The 20,722-nt window shown below is 36.8% G+C and overlaps 1 protein-coding gene across 1 annotated transcript in view; it reads right to left on the reverse strand.

The window, feature by feature from the left end:
• CTNNAL1 (catenin alpha like 1) overlaps positions 1 to 20,722 on the reverse strand; it is a 58,742-nt gene that overhangs the window by 24,287 nt on the left and 13,733 nt on the right. The window contains exons 2-7 of the mRNA XM_083824845.1: positions 17,021 to 17,210; positions 10,998 to 11,185; positions 6,780 to 6,899; positions 4,450 to 4,539; positions 3,988 to 4,158; positions 2,729 to 2,929 (exon numbers count right to left, since the gene is read on the reverse strand). Coding sequence (XP_083680971.1) covers positions 2,729 to 2,929; positions 3,988 to 4,158; positions 4,450 to 4,539; positions 6,780 to 6,899; positions 10,998 to 11,185; positions 17,021 to 17,210 — 960 coding nt within the window. The remainder of the gene's footprint in view (positions 1 to 2,728; positions 2,930 to 3,987; positions 4,159 to 4,449; positions 4,540 to 6,779; positions 6,900 to 10,997; positions 11,186 to 17,020; positions 17,211 to 20,722) is intronic.

Consider the following 20,722-nt stretch of genomic DNA (forward strand, 5'->3'; position numbering starts at 1 on the left):
AATTACATGCACACACACACAAAAAAACCCACACAGCAAATCCCACCTTCACACATTACTTCAAGTTTCCTTAGAAGACAGTTATTTAGTTCTAGATGTAATGTTTTCATTTGCATATCCCGTGTACATTTTACTTGAAGAATTCCTTTACAGAGTTATTTATCACTAAATCAAATCTAAAATTAATCGTGATGAAAGCTAATTGACTGTTTTAGTTCAACAGAAATTTATTTCTGAATCTTACTGATCTCTTTTCAGCAAAAGCGTTTCATTAAGATTTAGAGCTTCCAAAAATCTACTTTAGAATGTTTAGACAGAAAAGTAACCTTTTTTTTCCCTATTTAATATCAACAAACATCTTTTGCAAATAAAGTATGACCTAAAAAAATATATTAAATGTTTTATATTGAATTAAAAAAAGGCAGCATCCTTTTAAGACTTTAGCTCATTGTCTAATTTAAACAACTATGGTAGCTACTTTTTGTTGAGTTAGCTTCAAGACAGAGCTCCAACTTCTGCAAAAAAATACCCATCTGTGGAACAAAACAAATGTCAAAACACATACAGAGGGAAAAGAGTCAAGTAGCAGTGAGTTTGCATCCACATCCATAAGATATTGGAAACAATTATCCAAGGTGGGACCTTTAACAAGGGCACAGCTGCAAAGCCACTAGCCCCTCAGAGTATAATTTACATAAACATAAACACAAAATGTATGTAGATAAAGACATACACACTCTCACTTATTTTAAAGGAAAAAAAATATCCCCCCAAGCTACTATCATCATTTCTTCAGGTATTCTTATCTGTTCCAAGTCTCAAAGCTACCTGCCCCTTAAATATAATGCAATGTTACCAAAATTACTTAAAGAAAAGTAACATCACAAAATCATTTTTTTAACACAAGGATCATAATATTTTATATTCACTATAGTGTCCTTTTTTATTCTTTTATGTATTTATTTAATGCGCACAATTTATCTCCTTTTATGTGCAACTTTTTTTTTTTTTTTCTTTTCAATAAACACAACTGAAAGAATTTTCCAGTCCAAATAAGCTTACAGGAAAACCTAAGCCAGGACACTATCTTCCAATTTTACAAGCTCAAACATATACAGCAAGGATTTCAGAAACATTTAACATTCAATCAATAGCATTAGATTCTCTGGTACGTTTCAGCCAGTTTGCATTCACACAGAAGAACACAAACAAGCAGGCCAGTGATGCCAGTCTATAATTTAAAATTGATCTACATTACAAGACACTTCTGCTTTAAAATCCACTCTTCACTGAAGACTCACGGTTACTCTGCCTACTGAAAGGAAGTACAATGAGTGAAAATGGAGATAATTGGGCACTCTAAGAGCTCTACATATCACTCAGTTCATGTATCCCAAGGCATGAAAGTATTTTGATTGTCAACAATTCCATGTGAATTCCATTAAGCCCCTCAGAAAATATTCCCCCTCTGACAAAGCTGCTGAGCTAAAACTGAAAGGCCGCTTCAGTGAGCTGATACTGTTTTAACTGCGGAGTCCTCATTCATAGCTAGACCAGATTATTTATTAATGTAAATATTTAATGCATAAGCACACATGTGCACACTCAAACATTTTCACGGACCATATATATATGCATAGTTTTGTACTAGGTTCTCATTTCTATCACCTGAATTGTAGCATGTAAATGATCTAGAGGTGATGAGTTTCCACCAGTAACACAGCTTAGAACTACCCAAGCTAAACAGTTTTAGTTTCTTATAGTTATTGTATTCTATGCAATAAGCATTCTAGATATGTCTTCTTTTTAATAACAACACTCTGTATTATCAAAAAGATTTATATGCTCTTCAAACTGCACTACTGCATTAAGAACAGCTGATTCAAAGAGGAGAAAAGGAAGAAAAATGCCTTCTCAGAAGTAGAAGAATTTAATACATTCAGTATTAAATGTATCCTATGCTAGTACACATCTGCCATATTTCAGACTGTTAAGATTTTGTGCTATACATTTCCTTAGGAACAAGATTGAAAGGAAGTCAGTACTAGGAACAGAAACTGCATTTTCCATCTCCGTTTTTCCTCACCCTTTTGCATGTATATTCTACTATCTTCAAGGAACAACGTATGACAAATGACAGAGAGAAGCCTAATGTGCTGCTTCTCTAAAAAGCAAAATTACCATCATTGAACCTTTTTGAAAAGGATGAACAAAAATACCATGTAGTCATAGCATCTTTTCTCTCTCTTCACTCCTTCTCTCCACAAGGAAAAGAAAAAAAAAGTCAAGTTTTAGAATATTTCACTTTTCAATAGTTTAAGTATTTCCAATATTCTGTTGAAGAACAGAAATACAAATGGTGGTCATTGTCATGGGATTAAGACAATTGAAGTCTCTGAAGAACCTCATCAAAAGACCTAGTTGTTTAAGACTGTGCATTGACATTTCTATTAGCCTTCTTGTTTCCACTTACAGCTTCATGAAAATTAGGCGATCATCAGGGTAGCCTAATTTAGGTGTTAATGAATCAGTAAAGCAATATCACTGGGGCAGAGGGAAGACAGTATTGAACTTGCAGAAGCATAGAACAAACTCTGACTTCCTTGATTAGCTAACTTACTCTGAAGGATGCAATCAATTCTCTCTTCCTAAACCAGAGGAAGCATGGCATTAAAAAGTTCTTTCAAAAGTAGAGGTGAAAAGATTTACTTTGCTAAAAAGCTCTTACAGCTTGCATCCATACTGAAACCAGCTGCTCTAGTTCCATTTTAGCCTGCTTAGACAGCTCCAAAATGTGTTCTCTGTGCTCATGACTGGTATAGGCAGAATCCGTGAAGTCCTCTGTATGTTCCAGGATAACCTCCAGCATTGTTGAAAGGTTCTCTTTTGAGAGAAAATACAGATTCTCACGAAGACCCTCCACCTTATTCTGAAAAAAAAAAAATCCTTGAGAATTTGTGTGGTTATACTGTTGTGATGGAAATACAGAAAGCAGATGCATCAATTTACATTTTATTTTTCTTCTCAGTGCTTTTTAGTATTCACATATTTTCAAAATAATCCAATAACTTTCTTTTATCAGACGTCCAGTTTAGGGTGGTGGGTATTTTGTTTGTTTGTTTGTTTTTAAACAAAATTCCTGACCACTCATCAGATCTAACAGCACTGTTGTCCTGCAGTCAATAAGATGCTTTTCAGTTCAGCAAGTTTCAGAAACGAGTTGTGTATTCAGTTTGTTTGATCTTTACAAGATTTTCCACACCCATATCATCAATTTTAAGTATTTTTCTAAATATTTACATATAGTATATTGAATACTTTGAGAGTACGTCTCAAAAATTCCAACCAAATTCTAAAGAGGGGAGGGAAAAAAATAAACAAAGTACTTTATAGACTCTGAAGAAATACGACACAGTTGTTCATTAACTCTTCTTAGCTGAATATGAAATTTAGATGAGCCTTTATCAGGAAAAATACACTGAGCTACAAGATACAATTTCAATTCATAACATTTCCTTTGAATGACAGTATGCTCTTCCAAATATTTGGATGAGTATCTGAGTATCTGTGGGCATAGTTTTCAAAATGTTACCAATTATGAAGAAAAGATTCTTCAACAATTTTAACAACAATTTTAAACAACATTTTTAATGAAGTTCTGATATCCTGATACTTATGTTTATTCAACATTAAAAGCATCACCTCAAAAAAAAAAAAAAACCACCAAAAACATTAGAGTTTTGAATGTATTCTGACCCAGGAGGAAATGGCAAATATCAAAAGGTATATTTTGGCCACATCAGTGAACTTATCATCACCTTTTGTCAGGTTCTCTTACATTTTGAGACACTTATTTAAATTACATTGCTAAAAAGATGTAACTCCACCATTTATAACTAAAAACAAAATGAAATAAAGAAAAAATCAAGATTCTGGTTTTGGCGTAATTTTTTAAGCTATATAAAACAATACTCTTTCTATTCTTACCTTGAATTCTTTGATGCCAGAATATATACTGATGGGTGCCATTTCATTTTCTCCATTTGGTCTAGAGTCAGTTACAATTTCTATTACCTGTTCCAAAGCTAGTCTCATCCGATGAAAAACACCATCTTTGTTTATACGAGCAGATTCGCAGTCTGGATGCCTAAGACAAGTCTTTTAAAGAAAACAAAGTTATATGAAAGAGTAGCAAAATGAATGCTTCCTGCTAAGACAAATCTAAAGAATGTGTTAGAATACAACAATTTCTTTCTGTTAAAGTGCTATCGTGTTAAGCAGAATTCATAGAATTATCAGAATATAAAGATATTCCTCTACATGTTTTTTACTCTTATACCTTTGAGTATGAAATTTAAAGTAAGCCTGAGAAAGAACAGTCAGCTCTCCTGCCAGGTGCCATACACAGTGATTTATCTAAGTTGTGTAAGACTGTGAATACTCACTCACCTTTGAAGCAGTTAGGAGCATCATGGTGCACTTCTCAAGAACAGCTCTAGAGGCTGCCATTCTAGCCTTTTTCTTCTCATCCTTCAAATCCTAAACACCAAAAGAAAAATGATTTGAATATTGCATATTTTGTTTACCACTTATGAGACCGGAAAAAAGAGACTCTCTTGAAGATGGACGGGTTGTGAAGAAGCTTCTTTATGACGTCTGACAACAGCTATTTTGAGCCTAGCTCATGATCTAGAACTTGCCTTTTAGACGGATTTTAATTTATGCATTTATTCTGGGCTCATTTCAATTCAGATTTCAAAGAAGGAAGATCTCAGAGATACAGAGCATACTACATAAACTGTCACTAATTTCTCTATCCTTATCTTAGAGCATTATTTATAAAACAGGAAAGGAAGCAATAAAAAAGACTAAAAATATTGTCTGAAATGGCAGGGAGGGAAAGACAGAGAAAAACAGATTTTTGTTATAATGAGAGAAGGAAATAGAAAATGTATCTTTTATCTGCTTAAATATTATATTTACCATAAACCAACTAATAAAAAATGTTTTAACAGGCTTAAAAAACAATTCCTGTATAGAAAGTACTGAGCAAAGGAACTTTCCAAGAACTCTCCGGCAAAGATAGCCAACTGCTTTTTGAGTGCTAATAAATGGACATCTGAATGCGACTTCCAATGAAACCATGCCTAGTTCTTTCGTACGCCAGCTACACGTGTCATACGATAGTTTTCATAAGCCGATTAAGTTTTTTCTTAAAACTAGCAACTTTTTAGATCTTGTTGCTACTAGAACGTCTAAGCTCCTCATCACAGCAAAGTTTAGAAAACTTAATTCCTAACCTAAGTGCATGCATTTGCTGTCTATAATTCTGTTTCTACAAAAATAGTGACGTGCATTTTGCATCAAGACTCTTATTATTCATCTCAAAATACATACTGTAGAATGGACAAAGTTGTTAACGGCTGAAAAGGGAACAGTCTACAGGATGGAATTAATCCTAGATTTACTCTAGATCAACAAAAAATAAAGTGTTTTGTTTTGTTTTTAAAAAAGCTTATTTCAGAAATTCTTGCATTACGTGATGATAAATCTGACCAGACTCAAGAATTTCAGGCATACTTACTACAATTATATTAAAGAAAAACACCTAAAACTAACAGCACCACACAGCAGCCTACACACTGCAAAGTGAGCATATCAAGCATGTCCTGACAGCATTTAAAAAAAAAATACTAATGAAATACTATTTCCAAAAGAGTCAAGTAGAAAAGAAAGCGAGAGCCAAAGCCAAGATAATATTGAAAAACAAAAATAGATGAAAAGAGTATCATTACTAGCAATGCATCCTTCTCTTTCCGAGGAACATGAATATTTGAACAAAAAATTTAAAAACAGCTCATTTCCAAGCAGGGATTTCCTTTAATTACATGTAACATTTCCAGACCACATTATTTGATACTGAGCATGTTCTTCACAGGTTCAGGACACAAGAAGTGTGATATGGTTTTAGCAAACTACTCCAATGTTTATATGAAGGATGCTGTGCCATGTCACAGAAAACTACTTCCATATGCATGAGGATGGCCAATTTGTTCATACAAATTTAATTTGAATTTTGCTGTGTATTAGGGAATGTGTATATCTATATCAGACCCTGGTCCAGTTCTGAATGGGGGATTTGATTGCCAAGGGGAAGCAAGTAGAGCTCCAAGCAGAGTTCTAAAGCTTCAGCAAATTTTATTAACATGGAAAGTATCAGTAAACAGAAAGGACCATTTCCCTGATGAACTGAACAACATAGATGAGTAGAGTCCCTCTGTAAATGATGAAAAAAGGCTTTGACCTAAACCTAGAAAGGTATTTCAGAATAATGAAAAAATACAAGCAGGTTTAATTAGCTTTAATTAGATGTAAAGATTTCAAGTTTTGAGTTTCCTAAATTAATTCTTCTGTTTTCAAAGCCTTTTATTATGTGCAAACATCAATTGTTTCTGTCAAGTAACAGCAAACAAATTCTCTACCACAGTAACAAGCCAGAAATGCTAGAGCCAAGGATAACAAATGAAGCTAAAGCGCATATCAGATGACATGCATCTAGGCTTCTGGAAGATACACACAGCAAACACCCCAGGCTAAGCTTTAAAACCAAAGGAGGTACTTCGGGTGGAGCAAGGAGAAAAATTTGGGTTTCAGAGACAGAACACCAACATTGTTTTGCTTTTTAATAGTTAATAATCACAGAAGAACACAAATCTTCAAGTGAATCAGGTGAAAAGTGATACTTATAACATTTCTCATAGCTTTTTATTAATACTTACATTCTGCCGGTCTCCAGTTAAATGGGCAAACTCAACCATTTCATTTCCAAACTGGCTGAATATTTGTACAAACTCTTGGAAGCTACTGACTTTTTCTAGCTGTTCCATTGTTGCAAGAACCTGAAAGAGAAGGGAAAAATACTGTGGATTATCAAGATACTAAATAAAAACCATTACTACTAAATTAGGAATTTTATTATTTATCTCTAAATCATGTTACTTAAAACGTACATATTTTGTTACAATTGAAGTATTAATAACCCAAAAGCTGGAAATCAAAGCCTAAATTAATAATCATGCTTCAGTCAAATGAGTCACTTATTCTGAACCCTCAAAAACATTTTCTTCACTCTTCCCAATATCAAGAGAAATATTATTACGGGATTCAGTTTCCATATTTAGGAAAAATGTTATTGTCATATTAAATTTATAAACACAAGTACTTAAAAATAGTATACTGTTAATATCATGTGTGGAATTCTCAATTTCAAAGTTCAATATCAGATGCATAATTTTCAAAGTCTAAAGCTGCAGCTGAACAGTCAGTCCAACAGGTGTTTGGTGACTGGCAGTGTGAATAAGAAATTAATTCACAAAAGAAAATTTTAAAAAGTTAGAAATGCGTTAATATAATTTTATGCTTCCTATAACAACTTATTCTAACTCTGAAGATAAAAATGGATTTGAAATATTTTTTATTATTTCTATATGAAGCAAAGTACTAAATGAACCCAAGCTATATCAAGCTCTTAGTCAAGATACATAAGAACACATGAAATCAGCATTTTGTAAAAATTCAGTAAAAACTATCACATAGCTTATAAATTACTGAAGCTATACTGCTGAGTGCAGTGAAGTATGGTTTCCACCAGAGGTTAACATTAGGGTTTTTCAGGTTAGATGTACAGTATCACCTAAGTGATTTTTCAAATCCACTTTCAGAAGGGAAGACAGCTAAAGCAGATCTTTGATGTGTTTCAGACTGGAGAACTAACAAACTGTACTTAAAAGAGAGAAACTTCAACTCAGTTTTTCTTTACTGTGCCAAAAAAAAACATTTCTCTCAAGTAAAAAAGCAGCCTGCATAACTGATTATGATAATTTCCCCCTCCCTGCAACCTAGGAAAGCACTCATAGAAGCAGCCATTCTTTGTAAAAGGGTAACTCTTCAGTCTCATAGTTACAATCTTAGAGGTTTGACTAGGTTGATCTTAGAGGTCTTTTCCAACCTGAATGATTCTATGATTCTACAGCAAGCATTCCACTAAATCCTGAGCAATGTGAAACTGAATGCCTTGCTGTGCAATACTAGACCACAGTATCAGTCTGTTTTGTTATGTAGCCACTTCCACAAATGCTGCAGAAACAAGAACTTTAGTGATTCAGGTGTTTAATCCCTGTCTGAGCCTGGCTGGGGCATAAAGGACTTGAAAGGAAATCGTACAACAATGAAGATAGGAAAACAGCGGTGTATGTGTGTAAGAAGCAAAGAACCACAGGACTGGGAAAGTGAGGATGTAGAAAACAATGTAGGGAAAGGAGAAAACATACAAGACCCAACTTTCTTTTCCAATGATGAAAAAAAAGTAGAGTAAATATGCTTAATCATTTTTGGTTTAAGCAAGTAGAGTACTTCATGTGTATGGTCTCGATTGCAAGAAACCTCTGTTACAGTTACCCTAGAGCAAGTGTTCCTGTCATGACAAATGTCATCAAGTAAAAATTTCAGTGAGAGCACACACATTTCTATTACAGCTAGTGATTCTAGATGTTCCAGCCTAACTGACATTCTAAGGAACTACTTACAGAAACAGTATAGCCAACCCTAAATCATCTAAAGCTTATTCAATAAGCTTCTAAAATGCAAAGTATCTGTGGTGTCTCTTTTTTTTTTTTTTTTTAATTTTAAGCTTTCAACGTGAAACATAAACACTAATTAAAATGTACATTTTTAAAATTCAAGGTTAAAATATATATAGAAAAGACTAAGTTTCTATTAATACCTTATTTAGAACTTACTATTACACAGCTACTGCTGCACTATGAATGCCACTTTTCAGACTGCAGTCTTAGGCTGGCATCACTTCAGGGCGTGTCCATATTTTGATTCATTCTGCACAGGATAGCAATACCCCAGCTATCTGTCACTTCTCTATTCATTGTTCTGGTGCTCCTAACCTGATTGATGACAGTAAGCGGAGCAAGATGTAAACCTACTAGGTATGATGGAGAATGAAACAAATTTTGAAAGGTAGGAAAGATGTGGGCATGGACTTAAGATGTACAAAATCTAAAAACACAGAGGTGCTGAGGATACAGAGGCAGGAACAGAATCATTAGGATCATCAAGCAGAGATTGCTTTTCTGCAGTAGATCACCATTCCAGAAGATCTCAATCACTTCATCAGTCTATGAAGTTGAATGTCTTACCATTATGGCATTTTTCTATCCTTCACCCTTGGTTGACTTAACTACTCTTGATTCGTATGTGGAAGATGATCATGACAATGAAAATGAAACTATTCATAAAGAGGCTGCAAGAAAATTGGCACTAAGAGTTTGACATTGGGCATTCAGTCTCTAAGATGAAAATACAGGTGAGATGTTCTGGAAAAGTAACACGATCCATAAAGTCAGCATCTGTTACAGTTGACATAAATGATGATCTCACTTCTGCCTTTCCATCCTCTATGCCATACTATACTACACTGTCCCTGAGTATTTGTATGCACTGCTCAAGTCCCTGCCTACATCATCCCTCTATCACAGTATTTCTCAAAGGAAGAACTGCTTTGCCATCCATCATACCACTACCTGACACACTTTTCAGTGTACTCTCGCAGAGTGTGCCTGTATAAGACACCATCATTTGTTTGACTTGGTCCTAGATACGTGAATTGCTCTACTGATTCCATAAACAGAAGCAGACATTCTCAAACACATGTAATACATGTGGAAAGGAGACTGAAGTGAAACTCAAAAGACCACAAAGACTAAGTGACTACAGCAATCACAGTGAGACACACTTACTTTGGAATATAAGACTTCATTTTATATATTGTAATACTTTCCAAATTAAAACTAATTTCTGCACCTATGATTATTGTACTCATAGCACCATAACACTCAGACATTAGTTGTCTGAATGGCTGCAGACAAAAAAGAAAAGCTCAAGAAAGGCAGCAGAAGTTATCAAATGTGCCACTCTGGTTTCTGCTACAAGAAAAGACCAAATTGCAAGTAACAACAGGAAATTAATATGATGAAACTGATGCTACCTTCCCCAACCACTGGGAGAAGAAAAGACCACTAAAACAGCAAATCAGTGTCGCTAAGCCTCTGAGCCAGATTGAAGCAGGTAATACATGCAACATGGTTTCTAAATCTTGACGCTCAGTTAAGTGCCTTGAATCTCAAAGCTGCTTAATAAAGAACAGCCTGTCTAGAAAGCAAACTGGGAGAAAATAAGAGAGATATGAAGCATGAGGAGTCAAAAGAAGAAAGAAAGGCTCTGGATTATGAGTTGAAAGTTAATGGGGGAAAAAAAAAAAGAGAGAGAAGCCTTCTGAAGCTCTCATTTTTCAAAGTTTTTTTTCTATTTTTATCTTAGAACACTTTTTTGTGGGGGGGAGGGAGATATTCTGCAGTCAAGACAGTGCAGTACTTGAAATAGATTACACTCGAAGTTAAATGGCCTTCATGCACTATTTAAATCAACTAAGTTTCAAGCCATAAGCTAAACTGCACAAAAATCTTTTAATCTGTAAGGCTCACTGCACTAGCACATACTTTCATCAGCATTCCTCACAGCTTTTTGCCTTAGATACATGCTGAATGGTCTCCTTGTCTTGTTCCTGACAGTAGAAAGATCCTGTCTTTTAGTAGCTTTTATTGGCCTTTTTACTGACAGACACTCTTCCCATCTCACAGAAAACTTACACATTTCTTCTCCAGCATGCTAAGTCAATAGTGCAATATGGATCACACAAAACATAACAAGTCATTGAAAATTTTATTCCTCTTGACTTTATAGTCATCCCATTTCAGATATTTGGTAGGTGGACATAATATAAGGCATTCATTTTTACCTCTTTATTTTGCACTTCCCCTAGAGATACAATGAAAATACCCCTTCATGTAGCACCATTCTTTTGCATTGACTGCAGATAGCAGTTAAAAACTAAAAAGAAGTTAAAACAAAAAATAAGCTCCAAATACCTTGTTTCTGGAAGTTATTATTTGCTTAATAACAATTCTGTCTGCTAACACCAGCACCTTTGTGACTGAAGAAAGCAACAGCCTTGCAGCTTTTACCACTCCCGTTTTGTCTGTAAAGATTGTTATGTGGCTATCAGATTCCGGATGATCCAAGCTTGCTACATCCGTAAGTTGTGCAATTGTTTCACCTATAAGGAAAAATGTAAACAGTTACCATTTCATACTAAGAAAAAAGACACTGGGGTATTCTTAACTTTCACTTTTGAGATATTTCAGAGCAATCCACAACTACTCTTTCCTTCATTTCACTTCCTCTGGCTGACTGTTGGTGGCACCCTCTCCAAATTTAAATTTAGATGACTCAGTACTGCCTCGTACAACCATCTGTAAGCAACACTAATTTTCTTACAGGAGTATACTGATATTTAAGTGGAAGGTCTTTCTCCAATTTTAATAGCAAAAATCAAATAAATATCAACTCTTGCAGCACCATCACACTGAAGGAGTAGGATGCAGCAAGTAAATAAATACAAATTCCCCTCCATCTTCCAAATTCCAGTTAGTATTCCCATAATTTATGGATTTCATATTCCCGTGGATGTTTTCTGGCATGAAGTATAAAGAGATTCCAAAAAATAACATCCTAATTTATAGGACTGAAGCACGACTGTGAGGCTATTGCACTTTTTATATAAAACACCATCAAACACTACATTGTCAGAAACACAAGAGAAAAACAACAGCGAAGCACTGATTTTTGGTTCATGAACATCTTTTAGTCAACTAGCATTTAATATAGCAACAGTTAAATAGGGCTATTTGACAACTTTTATTTTTAATGTGGTTAGAAAGTTCACGGTCCAATGCAGTCAATGAATCTTCTCCTTGTTTGAGAAAATCACAGGACCCTGCCCTGTTAAATAACAGATAGTCCTAAATAATAGTCCAATACAGGAAAGGCACAGAGCAGTTTCCTTACTCCACAACTGCAGAAGGACTGCTGAGAGACCAAACACAAGCAAGCTCTGAAATAAGGCATACTTTTTATTAGCACCCAAGGCAAGATGACCAAACCACAGCTAACCTGCAGATCATCCTTGAAGATAGTGTCTAGGACATTTGATTGAGTGGATTCATGTCCAAGGATTCATGTCCAAAACCACGACTAAGATAATTCACCTAAGCATCCAAGATAATCACTTCAAAAATCTGGTAAAGCCAGGGCTCTCATATGAAGAACCTGGGCCTGCATTATTAATCTGGAAATGACACATACAAACTCTATGGAAAAAGGAAGGCCTGACAGTCCTTCAAAAGACAGCTCCACACTTCATACTATTTACACATAATTTTTCTCCTCTGATAATTATAATCCCTTGAGCTCTCAAGTTGCCTGAACATATATTTCACTACGGTAAGAGACTTGCAGTCCTTTGCCAGGACCACATCAGGTCATAAAAGTAATGCCAGAAATAATCAGAAGGTTTCTCTGTTAGAAGTATGCAAATGTGATAATGTTGTGGTTTAACCCGGCTGGCAGCTAAACACCACACAGCCGTTCGCTCACCCTCCCCCCTCCCTCTCTGGGATGGGGGAGAGAAACGGGAAAGTGAAGCCTGTGAGTTGAGATAAAGACAGTTTATTAAGACAGGAATATAATAATAACAATAATAATAATAGTGATAATGATAATAGTATTAATAATAATAATGTGTAAGAAACAAGTGATGCACAACGCAATTGCTCACCACCCGCTGACCGATGCCCAGCCTATTCCCGAGCAGCCGGCCCCCCACCCCGGCCAGCCACCCCGATATATTGTTTAGCATGACGTCAGATGGTATGGAATACCCCTTTGGCCAGTTTGGGTCAGCTGTCCTGGGTCTGTCCCCTCCCAGCTCCTGCTGCACCCCCAGCCTGCTCGCTGGCAGGACAGAGCGAGAAGCCGAAAAGTCCTTGGCCTGGTGTAAGCACTGCTCTGCAACAATTAAAACATCAGCATGTTATCAGCGCTCTTCTCATCCTAATCCAAAACATAGCACCCTACCAGCTACTAGGAGGGAAAATTAACTCTGTCCTAACTGGAACCAGGACAGATAAACAGAGTACACTCTGAGAAGGTTGACAAAATGAATTCCACAGCTGAAAGGCCTGTTTTGGCCTCCCAGTACAAGAAAAACATTGACATTCTGAAGCATGTGACAGTCGAGTTTGAAGGAAGCAGGTTTGTTCTCCCTCAAGAAGAGAAGGCTAATGGCAAAGCTTACTGCTGTCTATGACCATCTAGTGGGCAGGGATAGAGACAAGAGGGACGGACTGCCCCCAGTGGTGATAGGACAAGGAACAATGGACAGGATATAAAAGGCTTTTATGAATATAAGAGTTGTCAAACACTGCAAGAGGTATACAAGTGAAATTGTAGTGTCTCCATTCTTGAAGATAAACGTCCTTACCAACCTTAGTTATCTTGCGATTCTACGTATCCATTTTAAATTGCTGCTTGTCAGACTTTTTAGTTTATTCCTTCTCTGTACTAAAAGACAAGACAAAAGTAGGAGAGAGCTGTCACTCCCATTTTACTCCATGTCTTCCTTTAGGGCTATGTAGTCAACTGGCAGAGAATACTGAAAATGTTATGACACTAACCCATTCTTGACATGTGTTTTTTCTTTTAAATTAACCAGTCTTTCCTTAGTTTTGGGAAAAAAATATCACAGATGGGCATCTAAACATGTGATTCTTTGAGTTACATTCCACTACTATACTGTCACTGTAAACACTGACACAGTGCAAGAATAGTGTTAGGCAAAATCTGCTACATGACCCTCTGCAGTGTTTGATGATTCTTTTCCGAGTCAATCAAATTACAAGGCTTATTGCAAGGAAATAGTCATAACAAGTCTGAAACACTTCAGATCACTGATTATACCCTTCACAAGAGTCAGATACTACATCTGTCATCCTTCAAAGCCTCTGCAGGATGTGAAATTGATCTGAAGACTCGCTACTTTTCTCAGCAATTCAGACCCTTAACGTTCTAAATCTTTTAGGCTTGAGATCTATTTTCTATGGCTAACAAATCTTCCCTTTAATTTTTGGAGCCTCATCTAATTTATTGGCTTAAAAGGAAGTTTAAACAGCTCCACAACATCCTGTCCTAATCACCGAGGACTTTCTGCTGCCCATGCCATCAGAACATGGGACCTCAAAGTTTCAAAATCCAGCACACAGACATGAAAAACATATGCTTTAGCTGCATGCAAATCTGCATTACAGAAATTTTGTTTCCGTTAGAGTAAAAATGTTCAAAAGTGAAGAGCTAAGCTATTACTACTTCACATGTGATATCACAAACTTCACTCTACTGCTACTCCTTAACACTTCATTAATGTACATATAATTTTACAACATAGAACATTTTCTTAAGTGACAGAAAGCTCATTCAGGTCAATTTCTAAATTTTTTGCTTCCTTAATATGCATGTGCAATTAGAAACAAAGGAAACTTGGTGACAAGAATGATCTCAGTCAACAAGAAGCAGTTACGACTTACACTGAGGATATCTTAAAGGCTTCTTCTCCCACTTTTCCCTTCATTTTACCTTTGCAGAGATAAAAACAAAGGAAGTTCACACCTTCCTCACAGAACTCAGTAACTGAGGCAAACTACAGCTTCCCATAAGAAGAGTCGATGCATGGTTGGCTGAATTTGTTGTGGGAACTCCACTCCATATAAAGCTTTATGCTTGTCATGCGTACTGTAATGCATAAATCCAGTATTTAATGTTGCCATCTCCAGTATTGAAGAGTGGTTGATACAAAAGCAGAACAATGAGCTGGCAGTTTGGGCTTTTCAAACTAGTCACATTAGCTGACATCTATCAGTGACAAACAATGTTTACATGCTGATTCTTTTATGGTCAATATTCTTAGATATAATTTGCCAGGAGATTTTATTGGCTTGCTTAGAAACACCAGAGCTGTTCAAAATGGCACTTGGGCTACTGTGTTCTGAGACTGAATTCAGAAGACAGCTATCCTTAAAAATGTCTCTGCACAAAGGGCTCTCTTGCCTTGTCCAACACTTAGCAGTCCACAGAGGTAACATGAACGCAAAAACAAACTACAACACAAAAATGGGAACAAACACATATGATATACTGAATTTTCCATGCAGGTCTTCAGTTAGATCTGAAATACGTAGGTCTGAAAAAATAACTGACCTGTGCCATGGTAAATTTAAGTCTTGAAAGAAAAATAAACAACCCATATCCTCCCTCCTCTATATTGAGGAAATAAAACTTAGAACGTAGAGGAAGTATAACCATTTGGTGAGATAAAATAGGGCAGCCAGACTATTTTTAGATTCTCAGCTCCTCCTGGAGACACTGATGGAGAGCGGGGGGAGAAGCACTTGGCCACAAAACAACTGCCAAGTCAAGAAACAGAGATTCACACTACACTGGTCTTTTAGCAGCTGAGATTATCAATGGGAGTTTTTGGCTTGTCAGCATTTTACTTGGATCTCTGGAGAGAAAAGACATGCCTTACATAACAAATGGAATGTTTTCAAATTAGGACATTTCTGTTTGCAGCCAAGCTTAGTGAAGCAGCCATGAATCTTCAGCCTCAAGTTTATCTAGAAGAGTTTTTCAAGTAACAAAAACAGTCCTTTACCACCAGTGTGTTTTGTTGCTACTCATTGATGAGGAATTTTCAGAGGATTTCTTACATTACCGTGCCTAATCCGTAAGCTTTTTTTTTTTTTTTTTTAAAGCACAAAACCAGTATTAACTGCACATGCTGAATGTACTAAACATGCATCCCCAAAGTTTGAGGCCAGCAAGGGAATTTAGCAACAAATACACCAGTTAGGACACCAATAGGCAAGTTCCTCAAGGCTTCTGCAGCTACTAAAAGGGTAACAAACAAACTAATAAATAAACAAAAATAAATCACACAAACACCCACGAGTCCACTGTTTATCTTAACAGATCAATTATAGTAATTCATGTCTTAGAGTGGAGAATGGCTCCTTCCTGCAGACAAGACATCAGTGTTGAAGGAAGGGTCATTTATTTGCCATCACATCTGGAAACTTAAGACAGACTTAATGCTTCCTGTGGCTTCAGGGAGACAATCTGTCATGCCAGGAGGTACTTCTGCCTGCTTAAAAAGGAAGAACTTCAAGCAGAACTTCCCATTATCTAAAAGTATTTGAAAGAAAACTAACAAACCCCACACCCAACCACCACAAACAACAAAAGGAGCATTATTCTAGCTCTGATCTTTTTGAAGGCTGCACTGCAGTTGTAAGAATATTCATCTATGAATAGTCACTAAAACATCATTCAAGGGACATATCCGGGAAGATGGTTTCTAACATGACACTGACATTCTCTTACAGTATCAGAGAATGTAACCTACTGTTTGCCTAGAGAGGGCCTTCTGAAGGGAGAAGGGTGACAAAGGCAACTCAATCAATTTTACATACTTCAAATTCAAACCATACACCCAGTAAGTCTGCAACAAAAACTGAATCCAGCAAAAAGACAATCATGGTATGATTTTCATTTTACTGAGGGAAGTCATAAGATGACTGATGTGAGTCATCTTATTGACTCTTGATGAAATATGGGTTGACACTGACCTTCATTCACACATTCAGATTTAGAACGATCTCATATTACTTTATACACTCCACTGTTTTAGCTTGAGAGCAACTCTAAGCTTATTTTCTCAACATTCTGCTCTCTGTCTCTAGTTACATCTTACTATAAACATCAGGTAATTCCTTGTGGCAAAAGATCAAAGCCAACATACAACTCCATCCACCTCTCATAAAATGACAGCAGTTTAAGCAAGCGACAAAAATGAGTGACAGATCAGGCCTTGAATGAACCAGCAGAGGTTTAAACAATTACATAACACATTAAAGTTCTTGCATTATTCCTGACACTAAAAATGCTGTGCCAAAACTGGCACATGCACAAAAGGTTACAAATTTTGTGAGTAACTACATACCTGCTCTCCTTGCCTCGATGCAAGCAACACTCATTTCTTCTTTCAGTTCATGGTTTTCGTTGGCTATAGCTTCACCTACTGTAACAAATCTTCCAACTGCCAGGTTAACTGCTTGGCCCACTCGCTGGATTGCTTGCAGAGTCTTGTCTGAACGCTTTGGTTTATCTTTATGATTAATAAGAGTAGTTATCTGTGAACAAGTAAGAGTTAATTTTTAGAACTGTGTACAAGATGAGTTTTTAATATTATAGACAAGTTTTGAGCTGTTACTGAACTCAGTAACAGATTTTAGGATACTAATAAAGTAAGCGTGGGGTCATGAGTTATTTAACTTCTTAGAGAAGGAAAAAAAATGGAGCATAAGTTTGCTCATCTGCTGTGATCTCAGCTTATCTCAGATCTGAAATGAATTGATTTTTTTTCCTCCTACTTGCAATATTAAAATAAACTGCCCTAGGTCTCAACAGGCTTTCACATTAAGGACAGACTAGAAGTTGAGGAGTCCAGCTGTAGGCATATCAACACTGTTTGGGGTTTGCCAGCATTAGAAATCCTATAAAGTATTTGTGCTGCCAGGTAACTAAACTCTCTCATCTACTAGGATTTAGGATCTTTGGCTCCTTTAACTGAAATAAGCCATTCTAAAAGATGTTTGATCCAATTGAATAAGGCAGGCTTTAAGAAAGAACAAGCAGTAACACAGTCTTTACACAAAAAGAAAGACCATTTACCTTTTAGAAACCACCTGAAGCATCCTATTCTGGCCTATCCAAAAATCCTAAACCAGCATAAAAGCCATTAATATTGCCAAAAAAGTTAGTCCTGCTTATCCTTGCCTCCCCTCCCCCCTCCCCCCCATTTTTGCAATGAATTTATCTGATGTGGGCTAAAATTGAGCTGTGGAGAAGGTGATGTTTATTAGTTTAGTTTTATTCATAATCAGTTGCCCATAATCAGTTTTTGGCAGCAAAAGAGAAAATGTACAGACTAGAAAGATGGCAGAGGTGCTTCTTTCAGTAGCAGTGCGGTTTAAAATGCATTGCAGTACTAGCCACATCCTTAGGAGTTCAAAGAAGTCTACTAAAAGAATCACAGAATTACATGAATCAAGTGCTTAAACACCTCGGCTGTATCAGCTATCAAGCTGATAGATGTCTGTCTGTTCCTCAAAAAAACATGAATCACCATTCATTCATACATTCTCCTAGAAGCTGTATCCGTAATGCTCACATCACATCCAAGGAAAGAGCCGGAAGCAGTGTAAGAACTGTTCTGCTTCGTAATTTGATCAATGCCGAAGATTTTTGTGTTATTCTTTCTCCACCTTTTTCCCAAACCAGAAGTTCCAAAGGAATGCCACTTTCTACAGTTCATACAACAAATTTGTCCCTATAAGAGGCCCACACCACAGTTCACCAACCTCCATTCCCAAAGCCCAAAAACCCTTGATGTCTCTCCAGCAAAAAGACCAGTTTAGGATGAAAACAGTCCTATTAAAGAGTAATCCAAGCATATATGTCAACACTTCCAAGTTCATTCTAGAGATGGAATGATATTCCCAAAATGGATACCCCTCCCAATTACCATCACTTCTGTGGAAATTCAGCTTATGTTAAAAGCAGATGTTAAAAACGCCTGCAATGTGCAGCTCTCCAAATTCCAGCATTGTGGACGCTTTGGGTACACCAAACCACCAAATACCTGCAGCTAACCTAACAAGCCCAGCTGGCTAACTCCTGACTAGCCATGGACAGTAAGCGTAATAAGAGCATCAGCCCAAATGCTGCAGAAAACCAATTTGACAGAGGGGCACAACTTTCTTTCCTCAACTTACATTCAAGCAAACAGGAACCCAATGTTATGCAAACAAAGGACTAATATAAACCCGTTGAGTTACTGACTTTTCAAAATTATATAGAATAACAAATAGAATACAAGTTGGATGCACGTCCTGGCTGCAAGTTTGCCTCCCACAGCATTTTATAATAGCAGAAGTTTAAACATGTTCAGCGTAACCCTGAAAAAATGCATACAGAACTAACACTGCAGAATGAAAGGAATCCCACGGTCTGTTACAAATCATCGAGGGCATTTTAATCCCATATGTTACTGTAAAGGTACACAAATGACAAAAATCACTAAGATGTCAGTTATGTCAGTTTAAGTTGCTTTAATAAAAGTGCTACAAAACGTTTTTAGAAACACTTTCATTTGAGATATGGGAGAACTTCACGATTCTACCACTTTAGCACTCTCTTTATAGGGGTCATAGGTATTGCACGATTTCAGAAATAGCCACCTCTTATTCTCTGCCACGTAAGGTGAAGCAAGAAGCAGCAACTGTTTTGGCAGGTACCACCACCAGTGTCATCTAGTCTGTAACACCCACTGAAGGAGTTTCTAAATGCAGATTAAGTTTAGTATGGACACCTATGTTTACACATGGCAGACGATGCTTTTCAGATATTTCCTGGAATAATGAAGTCCTAGCTGGGTAATATAATTTCTTTGGGACTAGCTGCTTTAAGGCCACTAGAGGAACTCTCTCAACGTTAGAAAGGAAGGAAACTAGTTCCAACAGAAGCTGGTCAAGAAGTTTGAAACGTACCAAGACATAAACAGCTTCACGCCTATTCAAGTGTGATCAACATTATAACATTAGATGTGACACGTGCAGCCTGTGCTGATACAGTAAATTTTGTGTAGGATGCTTATTAAAAAAAAAAAAAAAAGGTAAAGTAGCAAGCAGCCCTGAAATAGGAGTAGGTAGTTCCTAATAAAAGAATGAGGTAGACAAATGTGTGAAATATAGATCAACTAAAGGAATAAAGGCTCTTTGGTTCTAGAACCATGAGTTAGATATTCCAAACAAAAAAAGCTTAATGATGTCAAAGAAATGACAGTTCAAAAGTCTTCAGATATAGATGGGCTGCTCATAACCTGTCACCTGCAGAAAGCATTGCTGTGCAAGCAAGAAGAATGTGTAATTCTGAGAAATACCTCTTTCTTTCATGAAATGTTAAATGCGACAGGATATACTCAGATATATCCTCTGTTTAAATTTATGAAAAAGCAGAGGCACAGATCTATTGGAGGAAATTAATTTTAATACTGTATTTCAAGCCAATAGCCACTGCAGTTTCAGACTTTTTCGGTGAAGAATTAATCAAGCTTAAAACAAACAATCAAGGGCTACTGAGATGGTGAAGGGCCTAGAGGGGAAGACGTACAAGGAGCAGCTGAGGTCACTTGGCCTGTTCAGCTTGGAAAAGAGGAGGCTGAGGGGAGACCTCATCGCGGCCTACAGCTTCTTCATGAAGGGAGTGGAGGGGCAGACGCTGATCTATTCTCTTTAGTGACCAGCGATAGGACCCATGGGAATGGTGTCAGGCTGAGGCAGGGGAGGTTCAGGCTGGATATCAGGAAGAGGTTCTTCACCGAGAGGATTGTTGCGCACTGGAACAGGCTCCCCAGGGCCGTAGTCACAGCACCAAGCCTGTCAGAGTTTAAAAGTGTTTGGACTGTGCTCTCAGTCATATGGTCTGAATTTTTGGGTAGACCCCTGTGGTGCCAGGAGTTGGACTCGATGATCTTCATGGGTCCTTTCCAACTCAGGATATTCTATGATTCTATGAATCTAGTGTTTAAGGATGTTTTTAGATTATAAAAAATTACTTTTTCCCTCTATACGGCTGTGACTCA

This window comes from Anser anser (genome assembly GCF_964211835.1).
Source record: "Anser anser genome assembly, chromosome: 2".
NCBI lineage: Eukaryota > Metazoa > Chordata > Aves > Anseriformes > Anatidae > Anser > Anser anser.